Consider the following 23146-nt stretch of genomic DNA (forward strand, 5'->3'; position numbering starts at 1 on the left):
AGGCTCGAAGGGCCGAATGGCCTACTCTTTCTATGTTTCTATCTCTGTTCCCCTCTCTCTATGTTGCCCCTCTCTCTGTTTTCCCCCTCTCTCTGTTTTCCCCCCTCTCTCTTTCCCCCCCTCTCTGTTTTCCCCCCCTCTCTGTTTTCCCCCCCTCTCTGTTTTCCCCCCCTCTCTGTTTTCCCCCCCTCTCTGTTTTCCCCCCCTCTCTGTTTTCCCCCCCTCTCTGTTTTCCCCCTCTCTGTTTTCCCCCCTCTCTGTTTCCCCCCCTCTCTGTTTCCCCCCCTCTCTGTTTTCCCCCCCTCTCTGTTTCCCCCCCTCTCTGTTTTCCCCCCCCTCTCTGTTTCCCCCCCCCTCTCTGTTTCCCCCCCCTCTCTGTTTTCCCCCCCCTCTCTGTTTTCCCCCCCTCTCTGTTTTCCCCCCTCTCTGTTTTCCCCACCTCTCTGTTTTCCCCCCCCTCTCTGTTCCCCCCCTCTCTGTTTTCCCCCCCCCTCTCTGTTTCCCCCCTCTCTGTTTTCACCTCGTTCTCTTCCCCCCCTCTCTGTTTCCCCCCCTCTCTGTTTCCCCCCCTCTCTGTTTCCCCCCCCTCTCTGTTTCCCCCCCTCTCTGTTTCCCCCCTCTCTGTTTCCCCCTCTCTCTGATTTCCCCCTCTCTCTGTTTACCCCCCTGTCATTGTTTCCCCTCTCTTTCCCCCTGCTCTCTCTTTGTTTCCCCCACTGTCTCTTTGTTCCCCCCCCATTTGTTGCCCCACTCTCCCGCTTTGTTGCCCCGCTCTCCCTCTTTGTTGCCCCGCTCTCTGTTACCCCCTCTCTCTTTGGTTGCCCGCCTCTCTCTTTGGTTGCCCCCCTCTCTCTTTGTTGCCCCCCTCTCTCTTTGTTGCCTCCCTCTCTCTTTGTTGCCCCCCTCTCTCATTGTTGCCCCCCTCTCTCATTGTTGCCCCCCTCTCTCATTGTTGCCCCCCTCTCTCTTTGTTGCTCCCCCCTCTCTCTTTGTTGCTCCCCCCTCTCTCTTTGTTGCTCCCCCCTCTCTCTTTGTTGCTCCCCCCCTCTCTCTTTGTTGCTCCCCCCTCTCTCTTTGTTGCTCCCCTCTCACTCTTTGTTGCCCCCTCTCTCTTTGCTGCCCCCCTCTCTCTTTAATGCCCCTTTCTGTTCCCCCCCTCTCTGGTCCTCCTGTCTCTGTTCCCCCCCTCTCTGTTCCCCCCCCTCTCTGTTCCACCCGTCTCTGTTCCCCCCCCCCCCCGGTCTCTGTTTCCCCCCCCCCCGGTCTCTGTTTCCCCCCCCCCCCGGTCTCTGTTTCCCCCCCCCCCGGTCTCTGTTTCCCCCCCCCCGGTCTCTGTTTCCCCCCCCCCCCGGTCTCTGTTTCCCCCCCCCCCGGTCTCTGTTTCCCCCCCCCCCGGTCTCTGTTTCCCCCCCCCCCCCGGTCTCTGTTTCCCCCCCCCCGGTCTCTGTTTCCCCCCCCCCTGGTCTCTGTTTCCCCCCCCCCCGGTCTCTGTTTCCCCCCCCCGGTCTCTGTTTCCCCCCCCCGTCTCTGTTTCCCCCCCCCGTCTCTGTTTCCCCCCCCCGTCTCTGTTTCCCCCCCCCCCCGTGTCTGTTTCCCCCCCCCCCCGTGTCTGTTTCCCCCCCCCCCCCGTGTCTGTTTCCCCCCCCCCGTGTCTGTTTTCCCCCCCCCCCGTGTCTGTTTTCCCCCCCCCCGTGTCTGTTTCCCCCCCCCGTGTCTGTTTCCCCCCCCCCGTGTCTGTTTCCCCCCCCCCGTGTCTGTTTCCCCCCCCCGTGTCTGTTTCCCCCCCCCGTGTCTGTTTCCCCCCCCCGTGTCTGTTTCCCCCCCCCGTGTCTGTTTCCCCCCCCCCCGTGTCTGTTTCCCCCCCCCGTGTCTGTTTCCCCCCCGTGTCTGTTTCCCCCCCCCCGTGTCTGTTTCCCCCCCCCCGTGTCTGTTTCCCCCCCCCCGTGTCTGTTTCCCCCCCCCGTGTCTGTTTCCCCCCCCCCCCCGTGTCTGTTTCCCCCCCCCCGTGTCTGTTTCCCCCCCCCCGTGTCTGTTTCCCCCCCCCCGTGTCTGTTTCCCCCCCCCCCGTGTCTGTTTCCCCCCCCCCGTGTCTGTTTCCCCCCCCCCCCGTGTCTGTTTCCCCCCCCCCCGTGTCTGTTTCCCCCCCCCCGTGTCTGTTTCCCCCCCCCCGTGTCTGTTTTCCCCCCCCCGTGTCTGTTTCCCCCCCCCCGTGTCTGTTTCCCCCCCCCCGTGTCTGTTTCCCCCCCCCGTGTCTGTTTCCCCCCCCCGTGTCTGTTTCCCCCCCCCCCCCGTGTCTGTTTCCCCCCCCCCCCCGTGTCTGTTTCCCCCCCCCCGTGTCTGTTCCACCCCCCCCCCCGTGTCTGTTCCACCCCCCCCGTGTCTGTTCCCCCCCCCCGTGTCTGTTCCCCCCCCCCGTCTCTGTTTCCCCCCCCCGTGTCTGTTTCCCCCCCCCGTGTCTGTTTCCCCCCCCCCGTGTCTGTTTCCCCCCCCCCGTGTCTGTTTCCCCCCCCCCCGTGTCTGTTTCCCCCCCCCCCCGTGTCTGTTTCCCCCCCCCCCCGTGTCTGTTTCCCCCCCCCCCCCCGTGTCTGTTTCCCCCCCCCCCCCGTGTCTGTTTCCCCCCCCCCGTGTCTGTTTCCCCCCCCCGTGTCTGTTTCCCCCCCCCCGTGTCTGTTTCCCCCCCCCCCGTGTCTGTTTCCCCCCCCCCCGTGTCTGTTTCCCCCCCCCCCGTGTCTGTTTCCCCCCCCCCCCCGTGTCTGTTTCCCCCCCCCCCCGTGTCTGTTTCCCCCCCCCCCGTGTCTGTTTCCCCCCCCCCCCGTGTCTGTTTCCCCCCCCCCGTGTCTGTTCCACCCCCCCCCCCGTGTCTGTTCCACCCCCCCCGTCTCTGTTCCCCCCCCCCGTCTCTGTTCCCCCCCCCGTCTCTGTTCCCCCCCCCCCGTCTCTGTTCCCCCCCCCCCCGTCTCTGTTCCCCCCCCGTCTCTGTTCCCCCCCGTCTCTGTTCCCCCCCGTCTCTGTTTCCCCCCGTCTCTGTTTCCCCCCCTCTCTCTCTCCCCCCACTCTCTGTCTCCCCCCCCTGTCTCCCCCCCCCTGTCTCCCCCCCCCTGTCTCCCCCCCCTGTCTCCCCCCCCTGTCTCCCCCCCCCTGTCTCCCCCCCCCTGTCTCCCCCCCCCCTGTCTCCCCCCCTGTCTCCCCCCCCTGTCTCCCCCCCCTGTCTCCCCCCCTGTCTCCCCCCCCCTGTCTCCCCCCCCCTGTCTCCCCCCCCCTGTCTCCCCCCCCCTGTCTCCCCCCCCCTGTCTCCCCCCCCCTGTCTCCCCCCCCCTGTCTCCCCCCCCCGTCTCCCCCCCCCGTCTCCCCCCCCCGTCTCCCCCCCCCCCGTCTCCCCCCCCCTGTCTCCCTCCCCCCCGTCTCCCCCCCTCTCTGTCTCCCCCCCTCTCTGTCTCCCCCCCTCTCTGTCTCCCCCCCCCTCTCTGTCTCCCCCCCTCTCTGTCTCCCCCCCTCTCTGTCTCCCCCCCCTCTCTGTCTCCCCCCCTCTCTGTCTCCCCCCCTCTCTGTCTCCCCCCCTCTCTGTCTCCCCCCCTCTCTGTCTCCCCCCCTCTGTCTGTCTCTCCCCCTCTGTCTGTCTCTCCCCCTCTGTCTGTCTCTCCCCCTCTCTCTCTGTCTCCCCCCCCCCCCTCTGTCTCTCCCCCTCTCTCTCTGTCTCCCCCCCCTCTCTGTCCCCCCCTCTCTCTGTGTTTCCTCCCTCTCTCTCTGTGTTTCCTCCCTCTCTCTCTGTGTTTCCTCCCTCTCTCTCTGTGTTTCCTCCCTCTCTCTCTGTGTTTCCTCCCTCTCTCTCTGTGTTTCCTCCCTCTCTCTCTGTGTTTCCTCCCTCTCTCTCTGTGTTTCCTCCCTCTCTCTCTGTGTTTCCTCCCTCTCTCTCTGTGTTTCCTCCCTGTCTCTGTGTTTCCTCCCTGTCTCTGTGTTTTTATCCCTCTCTCTGTGTTTCCTCTCTCCTCTCTGTTTCCTCCCTCCTCTCTGTTTCCTCCCCCCTCTCTTTCTGTTTCCTCCCCTCTCTTTCTGTTTCCCCCATTCTCTCTCTTTGTTTTCCTTTCTCTCTCTCTTTGTTTTCCTTTCTCTCTCTCTCTCTCTCTTTGTTTTCCTTTCTCTCTCGCTTTGTTTTCCTCTCTTTTTGTTCCCCCTCTTTGTTCCCCCTCACTCTCTTTGTTTCCCCTCTCCATCTCTCTCTTTGTTCCCCCTCTCCATCTCTCTCTTTGTTCCTCTCTATCTCTCTCTGATCCCCTCTCTCTCTCTTTGTTCCCCCTGTCTCCTTTTGTCCCCCCCCCCATGTTCCCCCTCTCTCTCTTTGTTCCCCCTCTCTCTGTTCTCCTCTCTCTCTTTGTTTCCCCCCCCCCGTTGCCCTCTCTCTCTCTTTGTTCCTCTCTCTCTTTGTTCCTCTCTCTCTCTTTGTTCCCCTCTCTCTCTTTGTTCCCCTCTCTCTCTTTGTTCCCCTCTCTCTCTTTGTTCCCCTTCTCTCTCTTTGTTCCCCTTCTCTCTCTTTTTCCCCTTCTCTCTCTTTTTCCCCTTCTCTCTCTTTTTCCCCTTCTCTCTCTCTTTCCCCTCTCTCTCTCTTTCCCCTCTCTCTCTCTTTATTTCCCCCCCTCCCTTGTTTCCCCCCCCCCCTCTCTCTCTCTCTCTCGTTTTGCTCCCCTCTCTCTGTTTTTCTCCTCTCTCTCTCTCTCTGACAGTTGCGGGTTGCGGGAGTGCTCAGCACAGCAGCTTTGTGGTTGGTCAGTTTGTTTAAAAACATTGTGCTGTCAGCTTCACAGCTGTGAAAAGAAAAGAAACTGACAGTGCGATGTTTATAAAAAGCTGTTCTGCAAGAAGACGACAATGGGAAATTTCTCACCTCCAGTCACAGACCCCCGGTGAGGTTGAGGAACGGCCCCGGGTACAGTTTACATCCGCTGGCCGGATGGAAACCTTTGGCGGGCCTCTGCTGGCCTGCGGGCCGTATGTTGCACAACCCTGATCTAGAGCAATAGAACTGAAAAACAGAGAAGTTATGTTAAACTTATATTGAACCTTGGTTAGACCACACTTGGAATTCTGTGAACATATCTGAGCTTCCTATTACAAAAAGGGTATAGGGGACTGGAGAGGTATAAATAAATAACACAGTTGATATAATAAATAAGAGGTTATAATTATCAGAAACGATTGAAGAGGCTAAGGCTTTTTACTCTAGCGAGGTGATCTGATTGAGGTCTTTAAAAATATGAAGGGATTTTTTTATTCTTTGTTCTTTCATGGGATGTTGCCCATCCCTGTTGACAACCGAGTGGCATGCTAGGCCACTTCAGAGGGCAGTTAAGAGTCGACCACATTGCTGTTGGTCTGGAGTCACATGTAGGCCAGACCAGGTAACGAAAGCACAGATTTTCTTCCCTAAAGGATATTAGTGAACCAGATAGGTTTTTACAACAATCGACAATGGTTTCATGGTCACCATTAGACTAGCTTTTTAAAAAAAATTCCAGATTTATTAATTAAATTCAAATTTCACCATCTGTTGTGGTAAAATTTGAACCCATGTCCCCAGAGCCTTAGCCTAGGAATCTGGATTACTAGTCCAGTGACATTACCACTATGCCACCACCTCCCTGTGCAATCAGGTATATAGTTTCCACGAGTGGGCAGTTCAAAAATAGGGTCATAAATATAAGATAATATTTATATCACTAATAAATCCAGTAAGGAATTCAGGAGGAATTTATTTACCCAGAGACTGGTTAGAATGTGGAACTTACTACCATATGGAGAAGTTGGGGTGAATAGCATAAATGCATTTCAGGGGAAGTTAGATAAATTAGAGAAGGATTAGAACAACCATGTCATAAGAACATCATCACTTCCAATTTCCACTTGAAGTTACACAGCATCTTTACTCGTACATTTAATGCCATTCTTTCATCACTTCTCTGTCAATGGCTTGGATTTCTCGATTCGACATCTTCATGGGAGCACCATCACCACAAAGACTACAGCAGTCCAAGGAGAAGACCCACCACTATTTTCACAGGGCAGCTCGGGTTGGACAATAAATGTGGCCTTGCCAGAGTTGCTAACATACCGAGGACAAAAAAATCATTGTATGTTTTACTCTGTAGGATGACATCTTTCTTTCAGAAACATAAACTTATATCTTTGCCTTAGACAAGAATATAGTGTCTTCTTATGGAAACACCCTAGTTTTTTTGTAACTTTACTCTCATACAATATAATTGGATATCAAACAGTTTCAAAGGAATTGCAAGAAAAGAACAGAAGCATGACCCACTTTGCATTAATATTGAAATCTCAGGACTGGGCACCTGTTCTTATCAACTATATATTTTTTCCTTTAGCTGAATGAGCTGTTGGTCGAATGAACGGCACAAGAAAATAACTTCAGATATATACAAAGAATTTTGCATTTCTTATATCTCAGAAATGTGATTTTTTTGAAGTAGCATGACTGTTATGTAGACAGGTGCAGTAGCAAGATTTCACAAACATCAATGTGATGAATAACCACTTAAACTACTTTTGATATTGGTGGTTGGTTGAAGGAGAAGTGATGGCCAACATACTGGGACAACCCCTTGCTCTTTAAGTAGTGCTGTAGGATCTTTAATATCCACTTGAACTGGCAGAGCCTCAGCTTAATATTTAATTTGAAGGGCAGCATCTCTGACAATGCAAAACACCTTCTGTGTTGTACTGCAGTGCCAGCTTAGATTGTGTGCTTGAATGGTGTCAAATCCACAGTCTTATGACTGTGAAGCAAGTGTGCCACCAACTGAGCCAAGTTGAGACAACTGACGTGTGAAGGTGATGGAGAAGTTTTTTTTTGCAGCAGAGCTTCATTTAGAGTCATAGAGTTATACAGCACAGAATCAGACTACAGGAGTTATATATTCGTCAAGAGTATACATTTCAGAGTATTAGAAGTTGATTTGGGTATTTATGCTTAATGCAGGATATTTAAATTGCTTTCAAATCATAGTGATACAGAAGTAAAAGTGATTTTCCCACAAATAGGCCTCAACAGTATTCTGTTGACATATTAGATAATAAAAATGGCCTTATGAGTAGTGTGAGTCTAATGCATCTCATTAAGAGCTGTAAAGAACTTTAGCAATCCATATAGTATTTGTACTTATTATGACTCAGACCTGAGGCTTTAGGACATTGCTCATCCCCCCACCCCATGAAATTGACCTCCCACACAAAGCTTAGATTTTGTAAAAATATATTGGGAAAAACTAATTTTATCCCATTTATCATTTTCATTTCTATATATGGGTTGCACCTATCATATACCCAACTAATTATAACCTAGGAGTGGCAGAAGCACACCTGTTATGTAGCTGAATCTGATCCTGATCATAAGCCTTCTGACAGAGGTTTGTAATATGCAAACTTTTTTTTAATTCATTCATGGGATGTGGGCGATGCTGGCCAGGCCAGCATTTATTGCCCATCCCTAATTGCCCTTGAGAAGGTGGTGGTGAGCTGCCTTCTTGAACCGCTGCAGTCCATTTGGGGTAGGTATACCCACAGTGCTGTTAGGAAGGGAGTTCCAGGATTTTGACCCAGCGACAGTAAAGGAACGGCGATATAGTTCCAAGTCAGGATGGTGTGTGACTTGGAGGGGAACTTGCAGGTGGTGGTGTTCCCATGTATTTGCTGCCCTTGTCCTTCTAGTTGGTAGAGGTCGCAGGTTTGGAAGGTGCTGTCTAAGGAGCCTTGGTGCATTGCTGCAGTGCATCTTGTAGACGGTACACACTGCTGCCACTGTGCGTCGGTGGTGGAGGGAGTGAATGTTTGTAGATGGGGTGCCAATCAAGCGGGCTGCTTTGTCCTGGATGGTGTCGAGCTTCTTGAGTGTTGTTGGAGCTGCACCCATCCAGGGTCACATGCCGATATAGATTATATGTTAAGTGCCTACTAATTAGAAATTTAATTGAGAGAATATTTACACAAGTACAGAATAAATCTATTCTTTGTACTATATTTACTTAAGAGGTGTACATTAGGAAATACTTTTCTCCTTGCAGCAATGTTCTGTCTAATAGACGTCCAGTGAAGCATTGCTCTTTTATAAATGTTTCAGAGTTCCTTCCCTTAACACTGTGATCCTCCCTAAATTCTTGGTCTGCAGAATTTGGCTTCATAGCCCCCATATTTTCAGTGCTACAGATACAATTTTGGGTGCAAAATGGCATCCATGCCACGCGCATACACTTCCAGTGCAGTTAGTACTGGATGCCCTTTTGGTGAGGGCATTAGCATGGGCATTAGGAGCACGCGCCAGAAGTATGAAGAATGTGATGTCAGTCAGCATGTAATACTGATCTGACTGTAGCAGTGTCATCTTGAACCTCAGCACTCCAGCCAACTCTATCTCTGAAACACATACAGCTGAGCGTGCGTTAAGCAGCAGCAAGGACCCTCACTAGTGCTACTTAAAGTTCAGGTTAGTCGCAATATTTTTATTGGCTCTTGCTGAGTTTGTGGAAGTGTTGTGAGTTCCTTGCTGCTATTTAAAGTTGGTGAAGTCTGCAAGGAGTGGTGTTGCATGTGATGACTTCAGGGATTCTGCTCGGACTCAGTCGTGGGTGCTGTAGTTAGTTACCTTCCCCCTTTGCCTGTAGCATTGCAGGGAGATTGAGTAGACGCAACACAGAGGAAGACAAGCTGCTTGCGTCAAACCGGTGTGGATAAATCGCACATCGCGATTCCTGTGCCCGTTTTCAGACATTACCAATTTTTCCCCCTTGATTTTTTAAAATCATTCAGCATGTTTTGACTTCTGTGGTGCTGAAAAATGCATATTTATAGCAAGCTGATGAAGGTGATGCCTTTATAAAAGTGCTAACTTATTTTTTTTCTTTGTTATAGGAAAAGAGAGTGTCCCTGAGGCGACCAAAGATGAATCCATCACTGACACAACTGACCTTGCATTGCCTCCTGAAATGCCAATTGTGATTGATCGGCATGCACTGAAAGACATTCTGGGACCCCCTATCTATGAAATGGAGGTAAGTTTGAATTTATGGTTTTATTATTTTAGTAGGTTTTGGAAAATATTTCTAAAGCAAAGAATCTGTAAATTGTTTATTGTCAGAATATGAGTGAAAATCAGTAACAAACTTTGTGCATGTAAATTACATTTGTTCTACAGAATACTTTTTTTAGTTCTGATGCTAACTAAATCAGATTATGATACTGCAGTTAAATTGATACATTTTTGGTCAGGTTTTGTTATGAGTGCTTCCATTTTTTTGTTAAATTATGAGAATTTATGTTTTAAAACTGAAAAAAGATTCCATAGATACTGGAACTTTGGTTTATTTTTTAAAAAGAGGTCATCAGAAGTTCTTTTGAACTAAGCTTGTAAACAACAGTTACTGGGAGGTATCTGTTTTCAGATAATTACCCAGCAGGGGTTTTTTTGACTTGGGGAAAAATGTTTACAAAGAAGTGATAGGTCAAGATTTATAGGGGTCAGGAGGCTTGCTCCTGAGATGTTTTTGGTTTCGCTTTGGACAGTGTTAAAAAGACAGTTGGAGAAAACTTGCCAAGCGAACAAAACCCCAACTCAGTCTGTTCCAGCTCTTTGAAAACCGTGCCGGTTTTCCATCTCTTTGAGAAGCAAGTGTAAGTGCAAGTGCAAGTGTAAGAAACCGACTGAAACAGTTGCTGCATTTTCCTGGAAACCCTGCCCAAACTGATCTTCAGTGTCGCTAGACAAGAACTGTTCTAGGAAGATCCCAGTGACAACCGTCTAACGTACTTGGGACGCCACAGCAAAACAAAGGACGTCTGACATCTTTCCATATCTTTTCTTTTTTTTTCACTTAGCAAGCATCTGGCTAAAGTATTCTTTTTGTCTGTTTCTTTTTGTAATAGAGCTCTAAAGAGTAAATCTCTTTATTTTTTCAATTAACCAGTATATATGCATGTGTGTGAGGGGCCTAAGGTAAAAAAGGGAACTTTTATATTTCAATCTGTGTGTTTACGCTTTGCTTCGTTACTGGATAAGACTTGTTTTATAATAAACTGATAATTTTGCTGTTTAGTAAAGAAACCTGGTTGGTGTATTTTATTCTGGGATAAAAATAGAGTCTATGCTTGATCATATCGGTAACTGGGAAAAAATTTTAAAATATGTTGTGACTTGTGGAGAAGTGGAACTGGAAAAACAGTGCACTCGTCCATAATACAACAAAGTCTTACATTCAAATCGTATGCTGCAGCGCATGAGCACTGTGATACAGTATCCATGTTCGGAACACACAGGTACTAAGATTTTAAAAACTGCAAACATTGGATCTTTCTGGAGCATTTTGTTAGAGTGAATACAGAGAACAGTCATGTTAAGCTTAAGGTTGTTTTGATCCAGGTTACATTTTTGGCTTTGAGAAAGTGCAAATTTAGTTAGCTGACAGCATGTCTGTAAACTTTCTGGCAGAAGGAGTGAAAATAGAAAACAATTCAAGATCATCTGTTTTTATTAAGACACCATTTAGCTTATGGAATTATTTATGATCTCATTTGGTCTTTCATGAAGATTCCTGCTAATATCACATTTAAGGTGACAAAGAGAAGCCAGGTTACCAAAACCCACCAGACGAGATTGGGGTAGAAATTTGTTTTGGGCGGTTGTGTGAGACGGGTGGTATTGTATCCACTGCATGTTATACAAACCGCATGGTATTCAGTTATGTTAACTTAAATATACTTGAATATCGGGCTGAGAGTGTAGTAGGTAGGCTGTGCCTTTACTGTCCATTTTACACTACCCCATGATCTCTGACTTGGATCAGTATTAGGATTTGGCGAGTCCACTTAGTAGAATCAGATGAGTGGCACACGTACCACCGAGGTATATTCATGGAAGGATTTAATTAAATGCAATGTAATTTATTAAAGAACTGATGACTTCATCTCTCTTCATATTTAAATACTTTAATGCGCAATTAGCTTCAAAACAAACTATCTTAAGGTAACACAAAAGCAAAATATTGCAGACGCTGGAAATCTGAAATAAAAACAGAAAATGCTGGAAATACTCAGCAGGTCTGGCGGCATCTGTGGAGAGATAAACAGAGTTAACACATTAGGTCTGTGACCTTTCATCAGAACTGGGAAAAATCAGAAATGTAATAGGTTTTGAGCAAATGAGAGGTGGGAAAGGTGGGAAGAAGAGCAAAAGGGAAAATCGATGATAGGGCAGCAGAGGTTAAATGACAAAAGGTTTCATGGTGCAAGGTCAAAAGGAGTGGTAATGGGACAAGTAAAGAAATGAAAGATGTGTCTAGAGGAGGTGTGACTAACAGGATCCTGAATAGCCGCTGTCAGTACACGAAGTAAAGGAAGTAAGAGGAAAACAAACCAACATAGAAACATGAAGCAAATTGGTGGCAGCAGTTATCATCTAAAATTGTTGTACTCACTGTTGAGTCCAGAAGCCTGTAAAGTGCCCAGTCAAAAGATCAGGTGCTGTTCCTTGAACTTGCATTAAATACTGCAGCAGGCCAAGGACAGTGGGTGCAAAGTGGAGAATTAAAATGGCATGTGACTGGAAACTTGGGGTCATGCTTGGGGACTGAAGGGAGGTGTTCTGCAAAGTGGTCACCCAATCTGCATTTGGACTCCCCAGTGCAAAGGAACCACATTGTGAGCAGTGAATTCAGTATACTAAATTGAAACAAGTATAAATAAATTGCAGTTTCACTTGGAAGGAGTGTTTGAGGTCTTGGACAGTGTACAGGAGGAGGTAAAAGGGCAGGTGTTGCATCTCCTGCACTTGCGTGGAAAGTTGCCAAAGGAAAGTGAGGGAGTGTTGGTGACTGAGGAAGAAATGGTCCCCTCGGAATGCTGAAAGGGGAGTGGAGGGGCAGATGTGTTTGATGGTGGCATCGTGCTGGAGGTAGTGTAACTGGTGGAGGATGATCCGTTGAATGTGGTGGCTGATGGGGTGGAAAGTAAGGACAAGGGAAACCCCAGTGTTGTTCAGGGAAGGAGGGAGAGGGGTGAGAGCAGTAGCATATGAATTAGAATAGAAACAGTCGAGGGCTCTGTCAACAGGTGTTGGGGGGGTGGGGGGAATCCTCGGTTGAGGTAAAAGGAAGACATAACGGAAGCATTAGTATGGAAGGTTGCACCGTCCGAACAGATGCAGCTGAGACTGATAAACTGGAAGAATGGAATAAGGTCTATACAGGAAGTGGGGTGTGAGGAAGTATATTTAAAGTAGCTGTGGGAGTCAATGGGCTTATAGTGAATATTGGTTGATAGCCCATCCCCAGAAGTGGAGATAGAGAAGTCAAGGAAGGGAAGGGAATGAAAGAGTCAGAGATGGACCATACGAAGGTGAGAGAACGGTGGAAATTGGAAGCAAAGTCAATGATATTTTCCAGTTCCAGGGCACGAGCAGGAACAGCATCAATACATTCAATGGTGTAACGTAAATAAAAGGTGAGGAAAGAGGCCTCAGTAGGATTGGAAAAAAGAATGTTCCACATGTCTCACAAAAAGGCAGCCACCACTAGGGCCCATGTGGGTACCCATAGTAACGCCTTTTATTTGGAGCAAGTGAGTGGAGTTGAAGGAGAAGTTGTTCAAAGTTCAGCTAGGCGAAGGAGGGTGGTGGTGGATGGGGACTGGTTGGGCCTCCGTTCACGGAAGAAGTGGAGAGCTCTCAAACTGTTCTGGTGGGGAATGGAGGTATAGAGGGATTGGGTGTCCATGGTGAAAAGGAGACAGTTGGGGCCAGGAAACGGTTAAAGTGATGGAGGGCATCGGAAGAGTCATGGATGTAGGTGGGAAGAGATTGGACAAGGGGTGAGAACATAAGAGCATAAGAAATAGGAGCAGGAGTAGGCCATTCAGCTCCTCAAGCCTGATCTGATCTGATCTGTCCCAGGCCTCAACTCCTCTTTTGGGCCTGCTCCACATTACCCTCGACTCCCCGTGATTTCAAAAATCTATCTACCTCCTCCTTAAATAAATTTAGTGACCTAGCCTCCACAACTCTCTGAGGCAGACAATTCCAGAGATTCACCACCCTCTGAGAGAAGAAATTCCTTCGCATCTCAGTTTTAAATGTGTGCCCCCTTATTCTGTAACTATGTCCCCTAGTTCGAGATTCCCCCACTAGTGGAAACATCTTCTCAACATCTACCCTGTCAAGCCCCCTTAAAATCTTATATGTTTCTATAAGGTCACCTCTCATTCTTCTAAACTCCAATGAATGAAGGCTTAACCTGTTTAGCTGTTCTTGATAAGACAACCCCTTCATCCCATGAATCAGCCTAGTGAACCTTTTCTGAACTGCCTCCAATGCTAGTATATCCTTCTTTAAATACAGGGACCAAAACTGTACGCAGTACTCCAGGTGTGGCCTCACCAACACCCTGTACTGTTGTAACAAGACTTCCCTATTTCTAAACTCTAACCCCCTAGCAATAAAGGCCAAAATTCCATTTGCCTTCCTAATTACTTGCTGCACCTGTATGCTAACCTTTTGTGTTTCATGCACAAGAACACCCAGAAGAGATTATTTTGGAGCTGCGTTGCTCTGTCAAAAAGCAGTAAACAGGAGTCAGGCACTTTTAGTGAGAGCAGAAGGTGAGGAGCCCAGTCAATTCTAGTGGCCAGTTCAAGAACATCATTGGCAGAATGCCAGACACAGATGCCTCTCTAAACTAGTAATGCTGGATGGCTTAGGGAAATAAAAGTGAAAAAGTATTTTTTGCACAAAGTACTAGTTCTTTTTAATAGAAGAAAATTACACTTTTACTGGATATTTCTTCAGTTCAAAAAAAATAAATTTTATCAAGGTTATGGATCCACTTGAGTAAAGTAGCACCCTCCTAAGCTGCTTCATGATACTGATTGTGGGGGTGTCCTAGAAAAGTTACATTACAAACAATGGTTTGGAGGTGGTGAGGGATGTGACTTCAGACTGACCAGAGGGTCATTCTGGAGGTTGTAATGCTAGGAAGCTTCACTATGGGCTGGGATAGATAATACTAGATTCCAGCTTTACCTGAGTAGGGATGGGTTGGGTTTATTTTTGTTCTTCAACTAGTGTAGGATGATGGCCAACCTCTAATCACGTTATAATCAAAAAATATGCGGTAAACACTTTCCATATTCCTAATTATCATGTGTCCTCCCTTTCTGTAATAAGGTATTAACTGCAGAGCTAATAACATCAAGAAGCATTTTATTACTTTGCAATAGGTTTAACCACCAAATAAAACTCCCAGAAACTGTTAAACCAAAGAGGAAAAACTATTACAAATTTGAAGTTATTCTTAAATATCTAGAGGTGATATGAAATAATTTTGAAGTTTTGTTTTTTCTTTAAACTGGTCTAGAATACACACATAAAGCATTCATTTCAGCAAATCTGTGCTCTTGTACTGCATTCTGCAGTATTCATCCAACGGGAACAACTATTTGGCGGGGGGGAGGGGGGGGTGGAGGGGAAACTGACTATAGATGTGTATCTGTTGAAGCACTGATGAGCTTGTTTTTAAATGAGGATGCATTGTACAACCCAGAAAATAAAAATGGTCAGTTTAATTGTTCTTACTTTGATTCAAATAAAACTCTTCTATGTTGAAGTCACATGCACGGAGTCTTTTTGGACCAGAAACAGCGACATTTGCTATTAGAGGTTTAAATTTCTTCTGAAAAGATCCCTTCTCTGAATATCTAAATGAACATATGTTGATGCATAATATAATCCATTTTTTTAGATGAGACACTTCTCCTGGGTGGATGATTATCTGTTTGACTTATTAGTTCATACCTAGTGCACAGTCTGCTTGATTATGTACCTTTTAGTTTGTTTCATGTGATCCCTAGAACCCTGGTCCACCTGCTTTATTCAAAATAACACAATAATGCTGATGTATAAAACAGCTGTTCGGGTCAGTTCTGCTTCAGAAATCGAGTGATTCAAATGGAAAAATCCTTTGTTTCAAAAAAAACCTTTTAAAATATTGGTTTAGGATGCCCATTTTGGCTGGCTGTGAATTATTTCTTCAACAGCAACTTAGGTTTCCTCTGGCGCTTTACCCTGGCTGTGCGCGGGAAGTCTATTTGATCCTACAGATGTCACAGCCATATTGAATCAGTTCTTACCTAATGTCCAACATCTCCACTTTACAGCATGTATCATTAGACAGTGATCTTGTCTGATTTTCTTTTCTCTTTCCTGCCAAAGGGCACTAAAGAAATTATAGCACTCTTACCATAATCTCAGCAGTACAGATCAGGCATTAGGCCTGACCCTTTCTAACCTGCATGGTGCAATTCCACTCAAGGCAGTGCAATCAACAGCTTAACCATTGGAAGGCTACTCAAGCATGTTTTTAAAGTTTTAATCTTTCTGGAAATAAATGAATGAAATCCATTAATAAAACATAATATTTATTCCTCTTTTGTTACACAGGTATCCCAGCGCCTGAGCCAGCCTGGGGTGGCAATAGGCCTGGCTTGGACACCATTAGGTGGTGAGATCATGTTTGTGGAAGCAAGCCGAATGGAAGGAGAGGGTCAGCTGACTCTAACAGGGCAATTAGGGGATGTTATGAAGGAATCGGCCCATCTTGCAATAAGTTGGCTGCGTAGCAATGCAAAGAAGTACCACTTAACAAATGGTATATAAAATAAACTATGTAATGAGAATAGCTGCATTATAATAATTTCAGCAAATGTCTGCTGATAGCTAATTCCTTTCATAATTCTACAAGAGGCTAAATAAATCTTGTACACATACAGAGTACACTGATTTAAGCATCTTCTAATACAAGGTTTAACAGTAATATTTAGCATTTGGAAACCTGGAAGTAGGCTTTCTTAGCATCAAAAATAGCGCCTCAGTTGCTAAATTGACCTCGTCCAGCCTAGCTGAAACAGTGTTCATTATGGCTAGCAAAAATGTTATTTAGATTTTTGATTGATTGAAGCAGAGAGATACAGACCTTTATCGACCTTTCCTCTTTTCTAGCTGATTAAATTTCTCCAAATAAGATTCATGATGTTATAAACATTTACATATACCCTAACTAAAGTATTCTGCTTCTAACAGCTAGTCATGTTTACACATAGTGGGATTCATCAAGAATCTAATCTTGTTCAAATTTAGCTCAAGTTCGGGGCACACCATCATTAACTATTGCAGAATACCAGAAACATTTTTTGCATATTACTGAAGTACACTCAACCATGCATGCTTACGACCAGCATAGTTTAAAGATTTGATTGAGTTCTGCAGTCATGATGATTAACTTCTCATCCCACTGAGGTTTTTGCCTTGTTTCATTTATTTGTGTCATGCTCCATTTGGTCAATATAACATCCTTGCACAACAGAATGTGGAGTCAGCTTATTTTTTCAAAAGCTTTACTTTCCTATTTTTTCCTTCTTTGTCAAGAGAAACATACTGAACATTGCACTCTAATTTAAAGGTTTGTATGAAATTACTATATTTTTCAGTTGAAAGTGGATCTTTATAGTCCTGAGAGAATTAGGAGGGAAATCTGTAGATTGCACTGGTAGTGGAATTGCTTCCTTTAATCTATTACAATCATATTCCAATTTTTTTTTTGTTCATGGGATGTGGGCGTCGCTGGCTAAGCCAGCATTTATTGCCCATCCCTAATTGCCCTTGAGAAGGTGGTGGTGAGCTGCCTTCTTGAACCGCTGCAGCCCATCTGGTGCAGGTACATGATGCTGTTAGGAAGGGAGTCCCAGGATTTTGACCCAGTGACAGTGAAGGAACGGTGATATAGTTCCAAGTCAGGATGGTGTGTGGCTTGGAGGGGAACTTTCAGGTGGTGGTGTTCCCAGGAACTTTCTGCCCTTGAACTTCTAGGTGGTAGAGGTCACGTGTTTGGAAGGTTATATTAGTTCTCTGTGTAGAATTTAAACTTACTGAAGAATGTAACAAAATTCTTGAGTTCTGGACCAGGCTATAAAGAAAAAAGAAGGAACTTGCATTTATATAACGCGTTCATGACCTCCTGATGCCCCAAAGCACTTTACAGCAAATGAAATACTTGTGTCAGCATTCCGAAGGGACTGTCCCCTCTGTTACACCCTGGTCCACTCCTCCATCACCACTGACACCTCTTCCCCATCCCATGGTACCTTCCCATGCAATTGCAGGAGGTGTAATACCTGCCGTTTTACCTCCTCTCTCCTCACCATTCAAGGCCCCAAACACTTTCCAGGTGAAGCAGCGATTTACTTGTTGTACTTTCAATTTAGTATACCATGTTCACTGCTCACAATGCAGTATCCTCTACATTGGGAAGACCAAACGCGCAGATTGAGTGACCACTTTGCAGAACACCTCTTTCGGTCCGCAAGCATGACCCTGAGCTTCCGGTTGCTTGCCATTTTAATTCACCAGCCTGCTCTCCCACCGACATTTCTGTCCTCATCCTGCTACGGTGTTCCACCGAAGCTCAACGCAAGGTTGAGGAACAGCACTTCATCTTCCGATTAGGCACTGTACAACCTTCCAGACTCAATATTGAGTTCAATAATTCCAGACCATGGGCCCCATTATTTATTTATTATTTTCATATGTTTTTATTTTTTTAACCATGTGCTAGTCTTAAACTTGTTTTTCATGTTTTTTTCTTTTGGACCGAGCTGTTCATTATTCTGCCATTAGCACCCTCTGTGGACAAATGCTTTGTCTTTTACTACAACTACTTAACATTCCATTTGCCTTCTATTCCCTGTCATCTTTGTTATTTAATCTCTCCTGCCCTCCGTCATATCACAGATCTGCCCTTTCGTTGTTCTTCACACCGTCTGTCCGCGCCCCCACCAACTCCCCCCCCCCCCCCCCCCCCCCGGCCCGCCTTTCACTTGCACAAAGACAGTTACATTTCTAACTTTTGCCAGTTCTGATGAAAGGTCACAGACCTGAAACGTTAACTCTGTTTCTTGACACAGATGCTACCAAACCTGCTGAGTATGTCTGGCACTTTCTGTTCTCATTTCAGAGTTCTAACATTCGCAGTATTTTGCTCTTAAATATTTGTGTAGTCGCTGTGCTAATGTAAGAAAATGTGGCAATCATTTAATGCACAGCAAGGTCTCACAAACAGCAATGTGATAATTACTTTAGTGATGTTGACAGAGGGATATATATTGCCCAAAGTGAAATTTGTTGGTGGAGGGGAAACTGCGTAAGTGACATATTTTTCAAACACTTCTTGTATGAATTTACACCTGTGCAAAAAAAGGTTGAATTGTCTAATAGCACCAATTAAGCAAAAAAGTAGGAATATAGTGCGTAAAAGGTCAAATAATCAGAACATTTGAATTGGGGGGTAATATTGAGAGTGCAGGATTTTATGGATAACTACACCTTGCCAAATTTATGATGTAGGTTCACCTACCTACTTAGGTTTTGCTAGTTGGGTAGTTGATTATTTTTTCAGTAGATAAAACAGGGCGTCCCCAGGTTTGTGTCACTATTTGCAAGGGTTCCCAGATAGAAAAGTATGGAAGCATTGGTTATATGAGAATTTTCTGTATGAAATTAACTTTTCAATTTATCTATCTGCAGAAATTTATTCTACAAAAAAGTGCATGTGGTTTAATATGGGAGTAAGATGCTTTTGTAATTATAACTATGGAAACTTTTCTCTCCCCATTTAGCTGGTGGAAGCTTTGATCTTCTTGACAACACAGATATACATCTACACTTTCCAGCTGGGGCTGTTACAAAAGATGGACCATCTGCTGGTGTCACTATAGTAACCTGTCTTGCCTCTCTGTTCAGTGGCCATTTAGTACGTTCTGATGTAGCTATGACAGGCGAAATAACACTACGAGGCCTTGTTCTGCCAGTAAGTGTTTGCATTTCTGAAGAAAATTACCCTTAATTCTCAATCACATTACATTATGCACAATATTGAGATAATTTAAGCAGTTTTTAATATATAAACTAGATTAACTTTAAGAAATGCATATATTTTCATTTTTCTTTATTCAAGTATTAGCAATTACATTAATTAGATTAGTTGTAGCTCCAATTCAGTCTGATTTATCACATTGTAGTTCTTTATCTTGTGAAAGTCTGTTGTGTTAGATGTCAGGGGAAGCTAGCCTTCAAATTAGTCTAGATTAGGCATTGCATCTTGCTTGCCAATGAATATTTTAGAATTATTTTTTAGTTTTTATTAAATATTTACTAGATATGCACTCAATGTCTTGCCCCTTACTACCTGACAATACTTATCACTTACTAGCCTGCCAAACTACCATGATGGAGGTGTGACCCTTATCACACCATGGTCCCTTCTCCACTTTTTGAGCACTTCACTTTATTCCACCTCTTTCCCCACTCATTTAATATCATCATTCTCAATCATCTCCCTAAGCTACATCCTGAGTTTCTGACTGGAATATCCTCCCTCGTTTCTTCCCTCTGCACTGGGCAGTTGTTCATCCTTAGTGATTTCAACGTTCATTTCAACTCACATCCTCTTTCCAAAGATTTCAGTACCCTCCTGTCATCTTTTAAACTCTCCCTCTATATAAACCCTCCTGCCTATATTCATGGCCACCTTTTCAACCTTGCCAACTCACGTGGCCTCTCTACTCCGACCACTTCCTTATGATCTTTACCAACCCCATTTTCTTCGTTGTCTGGCACTGTAATAAACTCTCCCTTGGGTCACTTACAACAGCACTTTTAAACTCCCATCTGTTTAGCCTTTGGCCCTCTATTCATAATGCTACTTCTGCAGCTGTGGTTCTGCAATTAATACAAAGAACAGAAGGCAATGAGACAAATGGAGACGTGACAAGGCAAAATGTCATGGTATCAACTGTGAGATTGCTTAAAAAGCTAGGCGTCCATTTGACTTCCTGGTTGGATGGCTTACCTTTTCTTTGACATATGGAGGACAACAAATTTTGAACAGCAGTATTATAGTTCTGGCAGCACATGTTTGCTACCTACCAAAAATATAAAATAATTTCTGGGCAACTCCTCAATTGCTATGGGAAAGTACATGATTTTTGACGAAAAGGTTACTTAGGTTCTTTAAAAAAAAGAGCGCGAGATAAACATATGTGCAACTGGAATACCTCTTATTTATATTGTGGGCTGTGAGCCTTGCTGGCAAGGCCAGCATTTATTGTTCATCCCTAGTTGCAATTGAGAAGGTGGTGGTGAGTCGCCTTCTTGAACAGCTTCAGTCTACGTGGTGTAGGTACTTCCAAAATGCTGTTAGGGAGAAAGTTCCAGGATTTTGAACCGCAACAGAGAAGGAATGGTGATTATAGTTCCAAGTCAGGGTGTCTTGGAGGGGAACTTGCAGATAGTGCTGTCCATGTTCCAGGTAGTAGAGGTCACAGATTTGGAAGATACTATTGAAGGAGCCTTGGTGAGTTGCTGCAATGCATCTTGTAAATGGTACACACTACAGCTGGTAATGGAGGTAGTGAATGGTTAAGGTGGTGGATGGGGTACCTATCAAGCATTCTGCTTTGTCCTGGATGGTGTCGAGCCACTGGCTGAATACCTTTTAGCATTGTAAGGTCGTCGTATTGACATTACTAGAGTGTTGAATAACCACATGCTATTGTCCCTTAAGCATATATGGACCAGCCCAGGGATGTCCTCTTCTAGTCTGGAAACCAGAATCATAGCCAGCATTGAGTAGAGAAATATGAATCTATAATGAACACTGAATGGGGATCCTTTTTTTATGTATTTGTGATTGATGCTGCCTTGAACGTATCTCAGAAGGTTATTGTGAGAATAACATTGTGGAGCAGTTTCAGCAGGAACATAGGATCTTGTTGGAAAAAAAAATAGCAGTTGCAGCATTTTCAAATTGAAAGATTTTTAACTACTATCTGGAGTTGACTAGCTGAGATTGGGACATCCAGCGACTGGGCACTTTCTTGAGAGAGCTGGAGGAGAAGGAGAAGGTTAGTAAAGTATTGTACAATTTCTTGGTACATGGCCTGATACTTAGGGGAATGGATCGAGGCATAGCAGTTTGCAAACTCAATGAGGTCAGATAATGCTGAATACAAAGGTGTACAGGAAAAAGAAAGGCAAATCCTTTGAAAAGTGTAAAATGTATTACATTTTGAACAAGAGAATTCAGTCTCTCTCCAGTCTGATTGTACATAATCTCAGAAGATACAGAGAAGTGTTAATTGGTAAATAATTATTTTTTTCTGTGGTGATGGTAGTTTTGTTTCCTTTGCCCAAACAGGTTACATTCAGGTGCAGCATTTTCTAATTTAGGATTTAACTTCTTCAATCAATACCTCTGCATCTTTAGCACCACTCCTTGCAGAAGTGTTTTTCACTGTTCCCATCTGGTCCTTCATGCTGTCATAACTGCATATCAATCTGTAAGGGAGACAGTACCTAATATCAGGTTGCTCTGGTGTCTTACCCTAAAAGTTTTATATAATTATGTCTTATAAAGAGGGAGTGTTATTGCCAGTACTACTTGTATGATACATTACTCTTAAATCTATGATTGAGCTTTTTGGAGGAGCAGGAATCTACCTTTCTATAAATATAGATATTATCCTACTAAATGTTTTTAATTTCTGTTTTCTAATAGGTGGGTGGAATAAAGGATAAAGTTCTGGCTGCACACAGAGCTGGTCTGAAGAGAGTTATTTTACCAAAACGAAATGAGAAGGACCTAGATGAGATTCCTGCCAACATGAGAGAGGATCTGGATTTTGTAACTGCTTTTTGCTTGGATGATGTACTTAATGCTGCATTTGACGGAGGATTTCCAGCTGAAACAAGACATAGTATTTTGAATAGTAAACTCTAAGATCTTTTCTACTTAAATCTGTTCTGTTGTAGGCTTACCATTAATGCAAGTTGTATAATGCAACTAACATATAATTTCCCAAGAGATTATTGTACTTGATTTGTACTATGTGGCAGAGTGGTAGGATGCATGCTTGCACCCACAGATTCCTGAACTGTGCTATGTTGTCAAAGGAATTGTTTTGGGCTACAATATATATTGCCTAGTGGCTAACTGTTGAGCTGACTGAGTTAGGCCTTTTCAACAGGGAATGGCATATGGCCTGGAAGTAGAGAATAATATAAAATGAAAAAAAATGTTATAAATGCATTGTCTGTTTTTCCAAAAATCTTTTTAAATAGGGTTAGCACAATTGGCATCACATTGTGTCATGTATGATGCAATGGAAATTATACAGTCAAGAAATGTATTTTGAACTGTGCCCAGCAACAATGATGATGGATCTGATATTAAAAACTTAACTAATGTATGAAGTGATGATCTTTAACCGTTAAGTGCTGATATCTGTAATGTTGGCATAAAATATTATAATCTAACTTAGTCATGCTTTGTTTCTTCTGTCCAAACAAATTTGCAGTAAAACCATTACCCACAACTTTATTTTAAGGGAGGAGGATGTGTTTTAGGCTGGATATTATTTTAAATTCCTTGGGAACTATGGAAAGCACCATTTCAAATGTAGTTCTAGTGATTTCCTTAGTGATCACAATTTCAAGCCAAAGTTTATTCAGAAGAAAATATGAACAAAATCAAAACCAAAAATTAAAGACAATCATTGCTGTACAAATATAATGGAGCTGTTGCTTTCTTACGATTCTGAAAAGAAAGTAACTAGCATTGAGGTTGTCGTTACTGCTGCTGCTCTTCTCAGCAGCAGCATAAAGAGTAACGGAGTAGTTCTGATACAGTGCAGGGACAACAGCAGGACACTTAACCATAGAAAAACAGCTCTTACACAGACATTGTCATAATTAGCTTCCTGTTGGATGGTATTTTAATCTGCAAACTACATTCTTTTTCCTCCACACGATAAATCTTAGGAATGAGCAGAAAATTGTAGGGAATTAGCCAGCACATCCCAGTATGCAGTCTTTGTAAGTGAGGCTCCATGCCAAAAGCATGCATTAATGAACATTTAGGAGTATAGCCTAGGTTAATAATTCTGCAGAAACCATGTGCTGACCATGCACAAAAAAAATGGCATTACAAAAATGACATTACAAGATTGGAAGACTGGAACGCTCCTGCAGTCATACCACAATGAATGT

The 23146-nt window shown here is 44.7% G+C and overlaps 1 protein-coding gene across 1 annotated transcript in view; it reads left to right on the forward strand.

Moving 5' to 3' along the window:
* The window catches only part of lonp2 (lon peptidase 2, peroxisomal), a 140731-nt gene extending 118317 nt beyond the window's left edge, over positions 1–22414 (forward strand). The window contains exons 12-15 of the mRNA XM_068049383.1: positions 8917–9056; positions 15488–15695; positions 18718–18908; positions 21657–22414. Of these exons, the coding sequence (XP_067905484.1) occupies positions 8917–9056; positions 15488–15695; positions 18718–18908; positions 21657–21878 (761 nt within the window). The 3' untranslated portion in view covers positions 21879–22414. The remainder of the gene's footprint in view (positions 1–8916; positions 9057–15487; positions 15696–18717; positions 18909–21656) is intronic.
* The last annotated feature ends 732 nt before the right edge of the window (positions 22415–23146 follow it).

This window comes from Heterodontus francisci, chromosome 17 (assembly GCF_036365525.1).
Source record: "Heterodontus francisci isolate sHetFra1 chromosome 17, sHetFra1.hap1, whole genome shotgun sequence".
Lineage (NCBI taxonomy): Eukaryota > Metazoa > Chordata > Chondrichthyes > Heterodontiformes > Heterodontidae > Heterodontus > Heterodontus francisci.